The sequence below is a fragment of the Hyperolius riggenbachi genome, chromosome 1, assembly GCF_040937935.1.
Source record: "Hyperolius riggenbachi isolate aHypRig1 chromosome 1, aHypRig1.pri, whole genome shotgun sequence".
Classification (NCBI taxonomy): domain Eukaryota; kingdom Metazoa; phylum Chordata; class Amphibia; order Anura; family Hyperoliidae; genus Hyperolius; species Hyperolius riggenbachi.
In genome coordinates, this window is record NC_090646.1 from 360,811,811 (window position 1) to 360,829,600 (window position 17,790).

The 17,790-nt window shown below is 42.0% G+C and overlaps 1 protein-coding gene across 3 annotated transcripts in view; it reads left to right on the top strand.

Moving 5' to 3' along the window:
- The first annotated feature begins 307 nt into the window (after positions 1-307).
- FBXO10 (F-box protein 10) overlaps positions 308-17,790 on the top strand; it is a 91,524-nt gene continuing 74,041 nt past the window's right edge. The window contains exons 1-4 of one of the 3 annotated variants that reach the window (XM_068271303.1): positions 308-454; positions 12,200-12,392; positions 15,573-15,676; positions 16,049-16,639. In XM_068271303.1, the coding sequence (XP_068127404.1) occupies positions 16,055-16,639 (585 nt within the window). In that variant the 5' untranslated portion in view covers positions 308-454; positions 12,200-12,392; positions 15,573-15,676; positions 16,049-16,054. Of the gene's footprint in view, positions 478-507; positions 707-12,199; positions 12,393-15,572; positions 15,677-16,048; positions 16,640-17,790 lie in introns of those variants that run through there. The other 2 variants (XM_068271302.1, XM_068271301.1) reach the window with 2 other exon arrangements.

Here is a 17,790-nt window from a genome sequence, read left to right on the forward strand (position 1 = left end):
GAAAAAAGTGTTTTTGTCTTCCAAATGGTATAGCAATGTGTACGTGATAAATTAATTTCTTGTTTTCTACTGAATGGTAGAATGATAGGCAGCTTGCACCTATTTTTTTTATCAACTACTTGAACACAACATTCGGCTGCAAGCAAGCTGTAGATTTCTGTCTGGCTACCACATGATGGAGTTACGTGAACACCATTCAGCTCCCTGCTTTCATCTTTACGACTCTTTCCTTCGTTCCCTCAAGTCTCTATGGTGTTTCAGTGCTGTATTCTCCGGGAACAACAGGAGGGGCTCCTCTGGTGAATTCTTCTCCTGTACTCTATGGTTGCTACCGCAAGAAGTCTACAGGCAGCCTCAGGACTAGCAACAACAGCTGGGTAGTAGCAGCAGCAGCAGCTTTATCCTGCCGGCTTCAGAGCGGTGTGTGCAGCGTGTATTGAGCGAGCGACTCCAGGTACCCAGCAGCGCATCTCTCTGGTAACTTTGTGCGTCTTTGTTCCCCTGATTAATTCATAGCTTCTCTCCATTTGCAGCTCCAGCTGTTCTGCTTTAGGTGCTTTGCTGTTGCTGGTAACCAGTTGTATATTCTCTGCATGGAGAGATTTTCACAAACGGCTGTATCAGCTAAAAGCTGCCTGTGTGACATTGTGATGCTGAGGACTGGGGAAGCAGAGGGGTTCTACAGCATCATCCCATGTTGTAGCTTGTAAGTGTACAGACTGGTGACAAAGGGATCTGACTATGTAGATATACAAATACAATATTGCATTTGTCTGTCCACCTGTATATAATTGTTTCTTGTTATTCCATCCCATATAGTTTGTTTTATTGTAGATACAATAAAACCTTTATTCCCTTTTTCCATGTTGTTGTTTGATATTGCTATGCCTTTATATTATTTTAACAGTTACTGTTGATGTAAGATTCTGTTTACAGACCCTGACCTGTCCAGTGAAAATTACCTCCTCCCTCTCCTATTAGTCCAGTGTTTAAAGGGCCGTTCACACTGGAACGGTTTACTAGCGATTGCAGCAGTGCTTTCAATCGCTGGTGATCGCCAGTGTTTTGAAAAGCGCTATTGTAATGTAAAGTGTATGGCAGTGTTCACACTGTAGCATTTGCCAGCGATTTGCTGAAATCACTAAAGCAGCGCATGCAACATTGATCAGTGATTTTGGAGCGATTGAATTTTAATACTTTCCCATATAGTGAAAAATTGCTGGAAAACCACTTCGCAAAGCACTAGCAATTTTGCTAGCGTTTTACGATTCCCAGAATGAATGAGGCTTTTCTCTGCTTTATTTTGGTGTGTACCACTCAATGGAAGCTTGCCTTACTGAGTACTCCTGGTATAGGGCGGATTATCTCATCTTTTCAGTAGAGCAGCACAAGGGAAGCAGGAAATTTTGCGGCTAGTGGACGATTTGGGCAAAGCAGAAATATGGGCGTCTGATAAGTATCGGTTTCAACATTAGAACATTAAAGTTTCTGAAATATGTTTCGGTTTTGAAACATGCAACGTCTTAGGGTTAGGCACCATTGGTGGGGGGGAGGGTGTCTTAGGGGTAGGCACCAAAAGGGGGATCCTAGGGTTAGGCGCCAAGGGAGTGTTCTGTGTGAGAGTGAAAGGTGAAAATAAACTGATGAGAAACAATTGTATCGATCCTCCTTTTCCTAAAATTAACGTTTTTAGATATCCCCACTTTTACTGTTTCATTGTCTCTGCTCAATGACACATTCATTGAAGTATGCCAGAGCTGAAATGTATGAACTGTTGACCCTTTTTTCTCTTCCCTGCTCTCAGAAGCCATTTCCTCCTAGGAAAATGTATGGTTTTAATTCCTTATCAGCGAGGGTTACGCTATAGTCCGACCCAGTTCTTACCAGGACAGAAACTGTCACTTGTATACCTGATGTTTAACTCCTTCAAATGAGAGAGAAAAAAAAAAGGAACACAGCATAGTTATTTGTGTGCTTGTTACTGTATATACACATGTCTATCTCATCATGTCACATGTCACCTTGTGTATCTTATTAAGTGTACTTGAGACAAATACTGTCCCAGGATTTATACTTACCTGGAGCTTCCTCCAGCCCCCTTCAGGCTGTGCGGTCTTTTATGGCCCGTTTCCACTTGTGCGGTACGAATCGCCGCGGTAAAAATTTGCATGAAAATTCGCATGAATGACGCTGTATGCGAATTTAACCATGGCAGTGCCGGTGTGCATTTCCATTGATTTCCATGCGAATTCGCCAGCAAATTCGCATGAAAATTCACATACCAAAGCAGCAGGCGATTTCCCTATTAAATACATTAGCGGCGATTCGCATGCATTCCACACGCAGGCGAATTCTGAGGGCTCTGCCGTGCAGAAAAACGCTCAGGAAAACTGACAAGTGGAAACAGGCCCATCCACTTGTATTGGCTGTGCGAATCTGCATGCAGGAAACGCATGCAGATTCGCGATAGTGGAAACGGGCCCTTACAGTCTTCCTGGGCTACTCCGGTCCCCCGCTTGATGGCCTGGTACATTGGCTCAGTCGCTCTTCATCGCGCCTGTGCGTGTGACCGGCAGTGTTCTGCGCCCCAGGTAAGTATAAATCCTAGGACAGAATTCATCTCGGGTTCCATTTAAGTAAACCTGAGGTGAGAGTAATGTGGAGGCTGCCATAACTATTTCCTTTTAAACAATACCAGTTGCCTGGCAGTCCTGTTAGGCCCCTTTTCAGTGGACAGTTGAACTGTGTGCTCAGCAAGCAGTTGTGAGGCCCAGTGCACACCAAAACCGCTAGCAGATCGTCAAAACGCTAGTGGTTTTGGGAGCAGAGAGCCGATATTTGCCGGGTGCACACCAAGCGGATTTTGTATGTGATCCGCCGGCCGCATCAGCATCCGCGTGGCTAATGTATCTCTATGGGCTGGTGCACACCGGCGGTTTGAGGTTTTAAGCAAACCGCAAACGTGCAGCAAGAGGCACGTTTGCGGCTTGCTAAAAACCTCAAACCGCCGGTGTGCACCAGCCCATAGAGATACATTAGCCACGCGGATTTTCAAGCGGATGCGGACGGCGGATCCGCCCAGTGTGCACTGGGCCTAAGAGTTTGAGAGGCATTTCACTGCGATCCACTGTCGGTGGTAAAGAGGCCTAAATCTTCTGGCATCAGCTGTGTCTGAGTGACAAACCAGAAACAAGCATGGGTTAATTAGTCAGAGCACCTTATCTGCATGCTTGTTCAGGGTCTACGGCTAAAGGGGCATACAGACATGCGACTAAAGTCGTTGGTAACGAACGACTAACGATCGTTTATAACGACGATCGTTACAAAATAACCGCTAACGATCGTTAAGGGTAACGATCAGCGACTGAAGTCGTTGCAAACTGGAAATCCGTCCTGGCGGATTTTTTGTAACGACGATCGTTAGCAAAAGTACGTGTGTATGCTGATCGTTACAAAAACGATCGTTCGTTAAGTACCGTACATGCGCAGACAGAGAGAGAGAGACAGAGAGATGTATATAGATATATGTATATAGATATATATATATATATATATATGTATATATAGATGTAGATAGATGTATAGAGATATATAGATATATGTTGACATAGATAGAGATATATCTATCTATATCTCTCTCTCCCTGTGTATATATATATATATCTGTACGCAACTTCCTCTTTCCTACTGGCCATTAACAATGACGTTCGTTCCGGGTTCATTGATCTGAATAACGTTTAGCATACTAGATGCGCTGCATCATACGTTCGTCACTTCCGCATCGTTCGTTCGGAAACGATCTGATCGTTTCCCACTTTCAACACCTCTTTACTAACGACCTTTTCATTTCTCTCCTTAATTGATCGTTCGTCGTTGCTTACGAACGATCGTTATCGCATGTCTGTACGTAGCTTTAAAGTATTTGAGGCAGAGGATCAGCGGGACAGCCAGGCAATTTGCATTGTTAAAAAAAGAAACATGATGGCAGTCTTTATATTACTCTCACCTCAGAATCACTATAAAGTGGGTAACGCTCTTTGGTGATCAGTAAAGTAGCAGGCACACTGATTGTTCATTTATGGGCTTGTGGAAAACTTGGACACTTATAAGAGTGATATAGTCCTGCTGATTGCTGATTTATAATTATGGCACTCGTCTCTTTACTGCTGATAATTATTGGCAAAAGTGGCGATCAAGGGAAACAGGTCAATACTTATAAAAGTGGTTATTAATTATGTTGATTAATATGACAAACTGTAGATCTCCAGTAAGATGCCATTATTTCTGCATAAATAACACTTTTCTGGCAATTTGCAGATTTCAACTTTTATAAATAGGCCCTTATGTGATTTTTCAGCTGCCATAAGAATTCAGAATGGAGCCTTGCCATAAAAGCATGTTTTCTGCTTTGGACAATATGTGACAGTCGCAATAAAAAAAAAAAGATTCTCCATCAGATCAGAGAGGAGCAATTGGTTTATCGCCTTCCACCACTCATTTTCCATTTACATTTTAACAGACGTATGGCCTATGAATTGATTGAGCTACCTCCATCACTAACTTTGTAGTGAGCTTTATGGCCCAGCTGTACCCTTCTCCCTCTGCATGCTTGATAAAACCTACTGCCCTTCCTGATCACATTTAATCCAGGGTCACACTTAGGGCCCATTCACACTAGCTAGCTCTTACGTTTTGCGTGGGTGGTTTGTACCGTGATTAGCGTGGTAAAATCACTGTACATTCTCACGATTCCCGAGCGATTGCTATCAGCGATTTTTTTTTTTTTTTTTTTTTTTTTTTGCCCTGTATCACGATTACTCCTGAATTGCGGCAAAATGCTGCAAGCAATGGGTTTAGTGATTGCTGATAATCGTAAATCACCCGCGATCGGTGGCAATCGTGGCAGTGAGATCACTGCCATTATGTTTGTATTGTGCTAGCGCTTCGCTTCGGATTACCTGGAATCACCCACTAATCGCCTGAGAACGAGTTTTCCCCGTAGAACATATTCAACTCATGTGATTCTGCTACGTGTGACCCTGGCCTTTATAGTTTAGTTGAAATCAGTTTTCTGTGATCCTAATTGATTGATTTTCTGTTTGTATGTTTCAACAAATCGTAAATCTAACGTTTGAAAAACAGTATGGTGGATAGGGTTCTTTAGTTATGTGGTTTTAGGTAACCTAAGATGGATGCAGCTTTAGTGAGCAGCAGCTGCTCAAAAATAGAAGTGAACCAAGCAGCGCTGAGTCAGTTGGTTAGTTAAGCAGCCCATACACTCAGCCGATTTTCTGGCCGACCGATCGATCGCGATCGATCGATCGATCGCAAATCGGTTGGTCAATCGACCGATCGACGGCCGATTTCGATCGATTTCGATGGATTTCCATCGAACTAGCAGGGTGGAAAATTTAGGTCGATCTGATGAGATTGCTTATCAGTTTGCATTGGCCTTAATGGAAATCTGATGGCAAAAAAATGCCATCAGATCGAATTTCAACAGATTTCAAACTGAAATCTATTGGAATTCTATCCTGGTAAAAAATGTTCTAAAAACGCATCAGATAGATCATCAGATGCATTTCTTATCTGTCTGCTGCCAATCTGACGAGTGTATGGGCACCTTTAACAGCAACCGGCTAATTGGATTGAACCTTTTTTTTTGTTTGTTTTGTTTTTTTTGTTTGTTATTATGGAGTGTTAATGACCATTTCCAGAGATTCTGGAACTCGCTGTCTACATTGCATGCCCCCACACTGCCTTGGGCTACCTCTCTGGAACTATTGAAGAAAATGCCTTATTTATAGTTTTAAAGCAGCAATCATGTGACAGCATTTTCCTCCAGCTAGCTCTGCCCATGTATCAAGGTGGACAAAGCGTCCCAGGATAATGACTCAGCTCCTCTATTCTCCCTGCAGTGGTAAATGGGAATGGGGGAGGCGGTTAAACTGGCAGGGGTCTGGATAGTGTCATAGATTACCTGGCAGTTCAAGGGAGGGCGGGGGGGGGGGGGGGGGGTTTAAACTGCCAGGGCTCTGGACTGTGTCACAGATTACCTGGCAGTCCAGGGGGTGGGGTAGGGTTTAAACTGTCAGGGCTCTGGACTGTGTCACAGATTGCCTGGCAGTCCAGGGGGTGGGGTAGGGTTTAAACTGTCAGGGCTCTGGACTGTGTCACAGATTGCCTGGCAGTCCAGGGGGTGGGGTAGGGTTTAAACTGTCAGGGCTCTGGACTGTGTCACAGATTGCCTGGCAGTCCAGGGGGTGGGGTAGGGTTTAAACTGTCAGGGCTCTGGACTGTGTCACAGATTGCCTGGCAGTCCAGGGGGTGGGGTAGGGTTTAAACTGTCAGGGCTCTGGACTGTGTCACAGATTGCCTGGCAGTCCAGGGGGTGGGGTAGGGTTTAAACTGTCAGGGCTCTGGACTGTGTCACAGATTGCCTGGCAGTCCAGGGGGTGGGGTAGGGTTTAGACTGTCAGGGCTCTGGACTGTGTCACAGATTGCCTGGCAGTCCAGGGGGTGGGGTAGGGTTTAGACTGTCAGGGCTCTGGACTGTGTCACAGATTGCCTGGCAGTCCAGGGGGTGGGGTAGGGTTTAAACTGTCAGGGCTCTGGACTGTGTCACAGATTGCCTGGCAGTCCAGGGGGTGGGGTAGGGTTTAAACTGTCAGGGCTCTGGACTGTGTCACAGATTGCCTGGCAGTCCAGGGGGTGGGGTAGGGTTTAAACTGTCAGGGCTCTGGACTGTGTCACAGATTGCCTGGCAGTCCAGGGGGTGGGATAGGGTTTAAACTGTCAGGGCACTGGACTGTGTCACAGATTGCCTGGCAGTCCAGGGGGTGGGATAGGGTTTAAACTGTCAGGGCACTGGACTGTGTCACAGATTGCCTGGCAGTCCAGGGGGTGGGGTAGGGTTTAAACTGTCAGGGCTCTGGACTGTGTCACAGATTGCCTTGCAGTCCAGGGGGTGGGGTAGGGTTTAAACTGTCAGGGCTCTGGACTGTGTCATAAATTGCCTGACAGTTCCAGGGAAGTGGGAGGGGTTAAACTGCCAGGGCTCTGGACTGTGTTATACAATGCCTGGCAGTCTAAAGGTGCCCATACACTCGTCAGATTAGCAACAGATAGAACGTCAGATGAATTTTTTATCTATCTGATGTGTCTTTAGAACATTTTTCACTAGGATAGAATTCCAATAGATTTCAGTTTGAAATCTATTGAAATTCGATCTGATGGCATTTTTTTACCATCAGATTTCCATTAGGGCCAATGCAAAATGATAAGCAATCTCATCAGATCGACCTAGATTTTCCACCCTGCCAGTTCGATGGAAATCCATCGAAATCGGCCGTCGATCGGTCGATTGGCCAACCGATTTGCAATCGATCAATTTTGATCGATACGATGGCCAGAAAATCGGCTGAGTGTATGGGCCCCTTTAGTATGGCTGCAGAAGAGAGCATTTGTTGCATGACCACCATGTAAAACCAGACATGAGATTTTAGTTGTTTTTTTTTTTTTTTAATTCCTGCCTGCTCCTATGTGGCTCAGGAGCAGGCAGGAAATTTGCAGTACTCAAGTCCATTGAAGACAGTGAAATAAAACATCAAAAGTTAGGAGCCAGATCTAATTTTTGAAGAGCCTTGTCTAACTAGTTCTAAAGTTTGGACTTAACATGATACAAATGAAATGATGAATTTTGCGCTGAGTTAAATTCTCCATAAGGGCTTGCTTTTCTGCTATCAGTATTAACGTGACTATTAGCCTCAGACCATTACTACAGAGTACAAGGTCTCAAGAGACACAGTGTGCCTTGTTTACAGTTATCTTTAATAGATGCTGTGTAATGCCAGCAGGGACATCCTTCCATAGATGTTATCTGCTCTGTGCATTATCCTTGAATGGATGGCCATGACCCTAAAATGAAAAATAAAAAGGATTATTATGTTTCCATCAAGTACAGCACATTAGACTTTGCATATTGTAGTACCTGGGTATAAACATGCAGGAAAACATAAAAGCATGAAGCACAAAGTACCAATTTGTGGTACTGCAAATGTATCTGTAGCCAACTGTGATGAATGTAAATCATAAAATGTTTTATTATATAAACACTGGGCTCCCATAGTACATAATTAAAAATAAAAGCCAAAACTAAAATACAAAAGGCATAACCATGTAAAAAATAGAATTTTTAACTTACGACCTTGGATAAACTCTCTCATACAGAATTAAATATTTCAATATCTTAGATTTTATTAAAAAAAAAATTATATCTAATGAAAATCGATTACAAATAAAAGGTGCCCATTAGCAGTACACGTTTTAGCAAACAATCATTTTCAAAATCATCATTCAGACTGAAAAAAAATCATTTTTAATCGAGCCACACAATTTGCAGTGATATCTCCACCACTTATCATAGTAGCTAGGAAAAAAATGATCATTTGATTGAGGAAACGATCAGTAATGCAATCGTTCAGGATCAGCTTCTCTGTTTTCATGCAATCTGAATTCTCTGATCCAAAATACAATTCTTCTCTAAAATTTGTACTGTTGATGTAAAACTGAAGAACATTTAAAAACCTTACCTATGTAGAGGGCAAGCTCTGGATCCTATTGAGTCTTCCCTCTCCCCTCTCTGTGCCCTCATTCTGAGTGTTTCAGAGTGATCCCTAAGATGGTCAGCTCCCTACTGCATGAGTACTCACTCACTTGCGCAAGTGCAGTACGGAGCAGCCCATCTTTTTGAGCACTCGGGTTCCTGAAGCCTTCCAAGGGCTCACGGAGACAGCGTACCTTTATTGGGTAATGGAATGGAATGAGGCGCCGAGAGGGGACTGGGAAGGCTCAATAGTGTCCAGAGCCTTCCCCCTCCATAGGTAAGTATCAGACTTTTCTCTCTCTTTTTTTTTTTTTTTCACTTCAGATTTGCTTTATTAAGCACCTTTCGGCACTCCTGATGATTAGTATTATTTTGTATTTATATAACACTAGAGCATGTACAGAGAATAATGTATATAGTAAAGTCACTTGCATATGTTTTATTAATTGAACATTAACTGGAAAATGCTTTTCTTTACTAAACTGACCGTCACAGTCAACTTGTACCAGAGCCATCACAGCTACCCCCCTACCTACCCCTAACATTAACCTACCCCCTACCTACACTTAACACCTAGGATACCATTGTTATGCAGATGAAACACAACTGTATCTGTCCTTCAAGCCTGGCACCCAAGACCCATCAGCATCCATAAATGCATGTCTTGTGGATTTACAAAATTGGATGAACACCAACTGGCTGTGGCTGAACTCTGACAAAACAGGTGTTGGTGGCAGGTGGTTCACACATGATGGATAAAGTTCAAAACGCTCACCACCTCAAACTAACAATTGGGGGAGATACCGTACAGTATAAAGACTCTGTGCAAAACCTTGGGGTGATCCTGGATGGAAATCTAATACTCAGACAGCAGGTATCAGCTGTCGTCAAGTCTTCCTTCTTCCATCTAAGAAATCTAGCGAAAATCAAACACCTTATCCCAGCTGAAGACCTACCTACCCTGGTTCATGCATTTGTATCCTCCCTCCTAGACTACTGCAACGCCCTGTTCATCGGATCTACAGATAAGGTTCTGCGCCCCTTACAATTAGTACAGAATGCTAAAGTCAGACTCCTAGCCAATGCCCCCCGCAGCTCACACATCACCCCAGTACTGCAAACTCTTCACTGGTTGCCAGTAAAATGGAGAATCAATTTTAAGATCTGCCTGCTACCATTTAAGACTCTAAACCACATGGGACCCAAATACATAGCGGAACTTTATGCCCCTCCACGCACCCTCCGCTCTGCCAACAAGATGAAGCTGGTTACTCCCAGGATACACTTAACATTTGGTGCCCGGGCCTTTTCCTATGCAGCCCCTACTCTATAGAACTCACTTCCACAATCAGTACGAGAGGCTGCTTCTCTGGACAGCTTTAAAAAAAAAGGCAAAAAACTCACCTCTTTTCCCTAGCCTTTGAGACTGCATAATGCAGGGTCACAGCGCTTTGAGTCCCCAGGGAGAAAAGCGCTATAGAAATATTATTGTTATTGTTAACACTAACCTCCCACCGTCTATGCCTAAGACTAACGTACCCCCTACCTATGCCTAACACTTTCTTTCAACCATCTATGCCTAACAGTAACCTACCCCTATATACCCCAAATACTAACCTCCCACCATCTATTCCGAACACTAACATACTCCCTACCTACGCCTAACACTAACCTCCTATCGTCTATGCCTAAAACTAACCTCTTTGAAACCATTAAATTGTTTTACCACAATAAGATAAAGTAACCAGGAGCAACTCACTTGTAGCAGTAAAAACTTCATAAACTTTAATCCAACAATCTTCTTAGAAAAAACAGCAGCAATAAAAAAAATAAGTAGAAAATGCTTATCAGCCCATACAGCTCAGTATACAGAAGAAGATATACAGGATGTGCGGAGGAGTCATGGTCGACGATCGCTTCGCCCCGCCATAGGGGCTTTATCAAGACCTAATGTACAAGTTGACAAACCACTTTTTGTTTTCTTTTGGGTTTTCTATTTGTATTCTTTTTTTAACCAGTCCTTGCTGTGATCTAATGTGACCCAGTTAAATATTGCAACCTTTTATCAATTAACAGTAGGCAGTTCTTTAAATATTCTAGTCCAGGTTTGCTGGATCCTTTAGGCTCACTACTTCTATTTCATCCTTGGAGAACAGGTGATAATAGTATTGTATATAATGGTATAGTTATTCTTTCTCACTAGTCACACTGGCTTACCTACTAGGGGATCAGCAGAAAAGCTTGGAAGAAAATCAAAGTGCTCCCATTAGAGATTTATTACCTCCTGGAGCAGCTAGAGGCCATTTGTATGTTTTCAAACACCAGCTGTGAATCAGATGTTACTGATTGGGGATTGGGCAATGAACCATTATACCAACGTCTAGTATTACTCCTTTGTGAAGTTCACCCATAGCTTTGCTGGGACCCCCAATGTTAACATTGAACTATCCACAGTTTTGATTTTAGGGCCAATGATCATGGTCAGCAGATGGTAGACCAAGGCTGATCTTTGGGGTTTTAGAAAACATCCTGCTTCTTGAATACCCTATAAAGATCAACATTAAAAAATAAATAAATGCTTATCCCTACAGTCATTTAACCACTGACCAGCTCTTCCTGGTTTCTTTTCACCTGTTCTGGAGGTTGAGCAACATGTCAACATGTCCCAAGTCAATGATGCAGCACTCCTGCAGTGCTATATGAGTTGGAATTTGCAGGCCTCATCCACTTCACCACATTTATATGGGTAAATGTACAGTAGTATATTCCATGATGATCATGATGACCGGAGATGGATTTCACAAAACTGTGTGCTCAGTCTTGTGCAGTAGGCATTTACGGATTTTTTTATTTCATTTAACAAGTCTTCTGGTTGTATTCAGATGAGAGAAAAGTGAAGGCACGCTGTGTTTTTCCTACATTCTGGAATTAGGCTGTAAAATATGTTTATACATATGGTGCTCAGTGCACTCAGTGCAAAAGACCCACCAGTGCATCTAATGTTTCTGAACATTTGAGAACTGTTTTTACTGCTTCCATTTAACTCTATGGGTTTCCAACCTCTTAAGGATGTTTAAACCTGCATATTCTAAAGCCTCCTTTTCAGTGCTGCACATCATACCATTTTTATCATTTTGTTGTGACCTAAAAATATGAAAATGGGAGAATAATATTACAAGGATGATCAGAAAAGAGTAGATAATAGGACTGGTTTAATCTCACAACTTAATAGCAAAAGATCGATCGTACCATTAGACCTGCAAGGACCATTGTGTGAAACTTAAATGTCCATTCAGTTTCAGCTGTGGGCATTTCTCCAAATAACTCACCTCTCTAATCAGTATCAATTTTCTTTCAATTGACAAAGTATAGTTCTGTCCACTTGCTGATTATGAAATCTCTTATGATATGACAGTGGAAGTGTCTCATTCCCCTTATGTGTCCTGCAAAAATGTTCTCCGTTCTCATTTTAAAGTATCCTTTTAATCTGCCTGTGTATAGTTAGTGACATTGTGTATGGTAAATTTGCCTTTCTACTACTGCAAGTAATCTCATCTAACTCACAGGCCCAGTGCTCAAATGTTACTTTTTCAGTTAAATGAGGCTTACACAGCTAAACATCCCTATTGTAAAAAATGCCAGATGACTTGAAGCAGTCCTGCAAACTCTGTGGAAGGAAGAACTGCTTTGCACAGTATCAACCCGCTATTCAAACTCCAAAGGGACGGCTCTGTCTGAGTAAATAACAGCCTGCACATCTGTAAACTTGTGCTGTAGGACATGCCAGGTAAAGGGGCTCCTCAGGTATTTGTATATTCTGGCGTAAAAGACAGATAAGACGACTCAAAAGTGTCATCTTATAGGGCAGGTACTGAAACTTCCAAGCCGGACTGGAGTATCTGCGTTTGCCGCAAACGGTGGGGAGAGCTAAAAACGTCCGAGGCCGCATCCCCACCATATGTGGTGACAGTATGAAGGCAGCAAGGGCGGTGCTGTACAAATATGGTAGAAGAAAATACACTCACCAGGATTTGTGGAAAGATGTGACTTAACGTAGTCCCGATGATGAGGTGAGGGGGCACCTCACTGGGAAGGTGTAAGTGAAGGGTGGAGCAAGCTGCAGGCATCCTGGATGCCCAGGGTATGGAAAAAAAGGCACTGTGCCCAGAAAAACACGCCTCTTTCACCCGTCTGGCCTGCCCTTGTATCCTATTCCTGTACCTCCTTCTCTGCCACTCAGATCTCACTCTTGAGCACTGCAGTGAAGCGGCGCAGGTGTGCATGTGCGAGATCTGAGTGGCAGAGAAGGAGGTAATGGTATACAAGGGCGGGCCAGATGGGTGAAAGAGGCATGTTTGCGCTACCACTCTGATAGTCTTGGAGATGGGGATAGCTGACCATTCCAAGCAGGCTTTGTATACAACAACCAGCCAATTGCTGGTAAGGTACATCGCTTGCTGTGATTGCCGGGTTGTTGTATGCTGGGTACCACATACAGTACAGCACCAATATCTGTTCCAGTTTGTACAGTATAGCACCAGTACATACAGTACTGTATACAAATGTCCAAGAGTCAAGAGGGGTAGTCTTATAGGGAGAGTATATCCTAAAATGTATATTTTAACTGGAAAAGTGGGGGGGTCGTCTTATACGCTGGAATATATGGTAATTTATTTTTAATTACAAATCTTGTACACAAGTTTAACCAGGCTCTGCCATTGAGTCTCTACACAAGGAAGGTAAACACTGATCTGGCCTTTAAGTCAACTGATCATTTTACAGTCTTTTTACTGTTTTCACATTTTGAAAAACTAACAGTAATGTAGTTAAAGCGGACCCTAAAGAAACATTTTTTTAAATTAAAAATATTTAGTTGCACCACTCTGACACATACAAAGATAAATAAACACTCCTTCAAACCTATGAGCATTTCAGTGCATGCTTTTCACCCTTCTCTTTTCATAGCTAGAGTTATACTGGGGGCAGCCATTAGCAATTGCTCCATTGCCAGACACCATCTACTCCACCAGTTTGCCGGATTTTGTCCAGCAATTTGAAAGGAATTGAGGGGTTCCACCAATAAATGTAAAATATTTTATATTTGTCATCATGCAGCTGAAAAAGAGCTGCTATTTATTATTATAATTTAGAAAATAGATTTTATTTCTGAAATCGTGTATTTTTAATTTGAGTCCACTTTAATTTGATTGAAAAAAGACATCTGCCCATCAAGTTCAAATTCACACAAATGGCAAAGTGTACCTGAGACAGGGGGAACAAGAGGATTTTTACTTACCTGGGACGTCTTCCAACCCCCTGTAGTCTGTCAGCTCCTGCGGTGTCCTCCTGGTCCCATCCGTTATGCTGCTGTAACCCCTGTTAAAGTCCATATGACTGGCTGAGTCATGGGCTACTGCGAGCCACTTATGACAGGTGGATCTCCGGTTTACTTAAAACCCCAATTGCTGAGGTTGAACGGGAGCATTTGCAACCACAAGCATGTCAATGGTTGACACATGGTTTAGTTACTGCCCAGTAAAAAATGCAGCATCCAGGCGCAGCTCCCATCCACTCATATGCACATGCACATTGCAAATGTCTAGCAAATGAGCAACAGACAAGCGATTATAAAACAGTAATTTTGACAGTACTTTTTCACTTACTTTGAGTGCTGAAAAGTTATTTTAAACAGAAGATGAAAAATAATCAACCAGGAGGAAGCTTAGGAGAAAAAGTGTATTGAACAAGGGCCTGTTGAATGATGTTAATATACAGTGGTATTATTTATGTGTAATTTAGGGCATAACAACAACTGGTACTTTATGCACATTATCCGACTCAATGTTGCCCTGATGCAGTAAAGCATGGCAATAACACCATGACTGTGGGCATGATGTTTCTATTTTATTAAGCTGTGTTACCTTTGCACCCATTCTGTTGGGTTCCATGTCTCCCAGGAGGTTCCATTTTTGACTCGTGGGTCCACAGAACATTATCCCAAAAGTTTTCTGGGTAAGCAAGGTTTATGTTTAAGCAGATATTAAATGAGCATTTATGTTTCTAATGTTTAGCAGTGATATTTACCTTACAGCTCTCCCATGGGAAGCATAACTGACCAGTGTCTTTTTAATGGGGGACACATGCACAATGACATTATGAAGAGCACGCAGTTCCTTAATTTTATTTTTTTTTTAGTATCTCATGTGACCGCTACATTTTTATTGCACTCTACGAGTAATATTACTAGGGAGGCTTTTACTGGGCAGATTTTCCACTATTGCAGATTTTCTTAATAGGCTCCATAATGGTCTGTTTGAAAAAAGTGTCTCGCCTGTACAGTGGCTGGGGATACATTCACACTGTGTGATTAGAAAAGAAAGTTACAAATAACATTTATCTGAAGTCTGTACAAAGCTTTAGGCAGCAATGAATGTTCTTGTTGGGCAAAGTATGAAGGATAGTGGTAGAGCCTCAGCTTGCAGTGCACATATTTCAGACAGTTGTTTTGGTGGATGCAGGGGTATACAGTAATGGGCCCTAGGTAGTGGGGTCCTAAAGATTATTGTATAATGGGCTGTAAAGGGGCTCTGATGGTTTACTTTGTATGAACCCCAGAAACAAATATGAGGTTTTGAGGTTTAGAAAATGTTATAATTGATATGTAAGCTGAACATTTTTATCTAATTAAACTCATACAGGAATGTGTCAAAGGTTAGGTTTTGTGAACTTTCATATGGGGGTGCATGCTGAAATACTGTGCAAGGGAGCTCAACATTCACATTTGGAGAACAATATTCAGTACTTGCCACTTCACTCAGATGTCCGCATTCAAAAGTACGCCAAACTGACTGCATTATATTTTTAATGAAAAAAAACATTTTTAGCTTTTCATGTCTTATCCTTTTACTCTTGTTTCTAAAGCAACGTGTTTAAAATATTCTCATGTTTCCTTGTTGTTGTTGGCTAGGAGGTGTAATGAGATACTGGCATGGAAAAATTCAAAATGAAAATGAAGAAAATGAAAGTCAAACATAAAGCTAAAGGAACAACAAACATAAAGCTTTAAGAAAGGTAACATAATTATGAAAAACCATTTTGGTTTGTTTCCTAATTTCTCCGTAGCTGTGTAGTTTATTTGTTTTACTATACCTATGGCAAAATGTAAAGAAATATTTATCATTGTTTCTCAGAGGTTATGCTATAGGTACATTATACAGAATATTAGACACCAACTCTACAGACTATAACTCTACATGGACTGGCAGCACTTGACAGATTTGTCTTTTTTTTTTTTTTTTTTATTGTTTTTAATTCCTGTTCATGCCATCTAGTTAATGCTGCTTCATTTCTAAACCCCATTTGATTTGGCAAATCCTAGGTATAGAAGTCTTATCTTTTTTTCTCTTATGTAATTTGCCTGATTTCTGGCCTTTTAATTTTTAGGATATCATGGAGACTGGTGGTCTACCTCTTGAACTGTGGCGCCTGATTTTAGCCTACTTGCCTTTGCGGGACCTTGGGCGGTGTGGCTTAGTCTGTCGATCTTGGTATGACCTCATAATAAGCCTGGACAATACAAGATGGCGCCAGCTTTGCCTGGGATGTGTGGAGTGCAGGCATCCTAACTGGCCTATTAGGCCCGAAGTAGAGCCAAAATCCTGGAGAGAGGCTTTCAAGCAGCATTATGTAGCATCAAAAATCTGGGCTAAGAATGCTCAAGATCTTGAGTCCTCAAATTGTTTATACCTCTTTAGGAGGAAGAAGGATCGTAGAGTCCTTTATGTTGGTAATGGCTGTGAATACGAGACCCTTAGGGCAGCTCTAGCCTCGGCTAATGTTTATGACCGTATCATGCTCCAGCCAGGTGTGTATGAAGAACAAGCTGAAGTAGTTCTAAGAAACCCTGTAGAGATCATGGGCCAAGGAAAGCTTGGTGATGTGGCATTACTTGTTTGCTTTGACCATCAGTGTCCAACATCTCGCCTATGCAACTTGGTGTTCATGCCATCTTGGTTCACACCAGTAATGTACAAGGTAAGTTCAATTTTATCGAGGTATAATATGAGACAATATATTTATACTGTACATTTTTTTACTTTGTATTTTTGTATGCTTATCTATGGCTTTGAAAAATGTATAGCATTTTAATGCCATCTACATGTTCTAGCGCTTGAAAAAACTTGTTGCTCTCTCACTTTGACCCTAATTCACTAAATGTTACAGAGAATGTGCAACCAAGTCATAAACCCATGTTAAACCTCAAATATCTACACTGTGTGCATAACGCAAGTTACTCTATTTGCGCAAGGCTTGCTAACCTATGCATGCTGTCTGCCCCCTATAAACATTAGTGAACAAGCCCTCAGTAACCCACAGAAATACAGTAATTATCTCCGATAACTTACTTGAACTATTTTCACAGAACTCTAGCTACACTGGAATTTTCCACACTTTTACCATCTCAACTACAGGGTCAGTAGTAGCATTCATTCATCAATATCATTATCATTATTTGTCTGGTATTCAGTTGAAACAACAGTAAAAACATGGTTATATTTTTGGTTAAGGTGGGGATAGATTCGAATCAATTTCAGGTTTGTGTTGTCTGGCACTTGATTGACATCATTTTCCCTTAACGCCTTTGTTGTGGATTAACCTTAACAGGTACCAACATTTTTATATTAGTTTGATGGTAGAAAGCAAATATTCATATTAGGTTTTTTATTGCTGTCTGGGCCCCGATTTAGCACACTTCCTCTCTTCCTGTCTGAGTAATTGTTGCCACATACAACAGTAATTGTTGAAAAATCTTTGCATTATGAACCCAGACAGAAATCTATATATCTACTCGGCAGTTGTAAGTATGCACGTTGTGAACTTACAACTGCCACCTTCTGTGCTTACAACAGTAGGGAAGGAAATGAGAGTGGGTGCGTGCATGGAGGGTTCTTGAAAAGAATCGGGGGATTACTGGTAAAATCTAAGATTGGGCAGTGTGGTGGAGTAGTGGTTTGCAATCTTGCCTGCAGCGCCAGAGTCCCTGTTCAAATCTGTGCCAGAATACTTATCTGCATGCTGTTAACTGTCAGTCCTCCAGATGATGTGCAGTACTTTTGGTTGTATCTTCTCAATTCCCAGAATTGTCTTTCTGAATAGAGGGTGTAGGAAAACACAAACCAGCACAT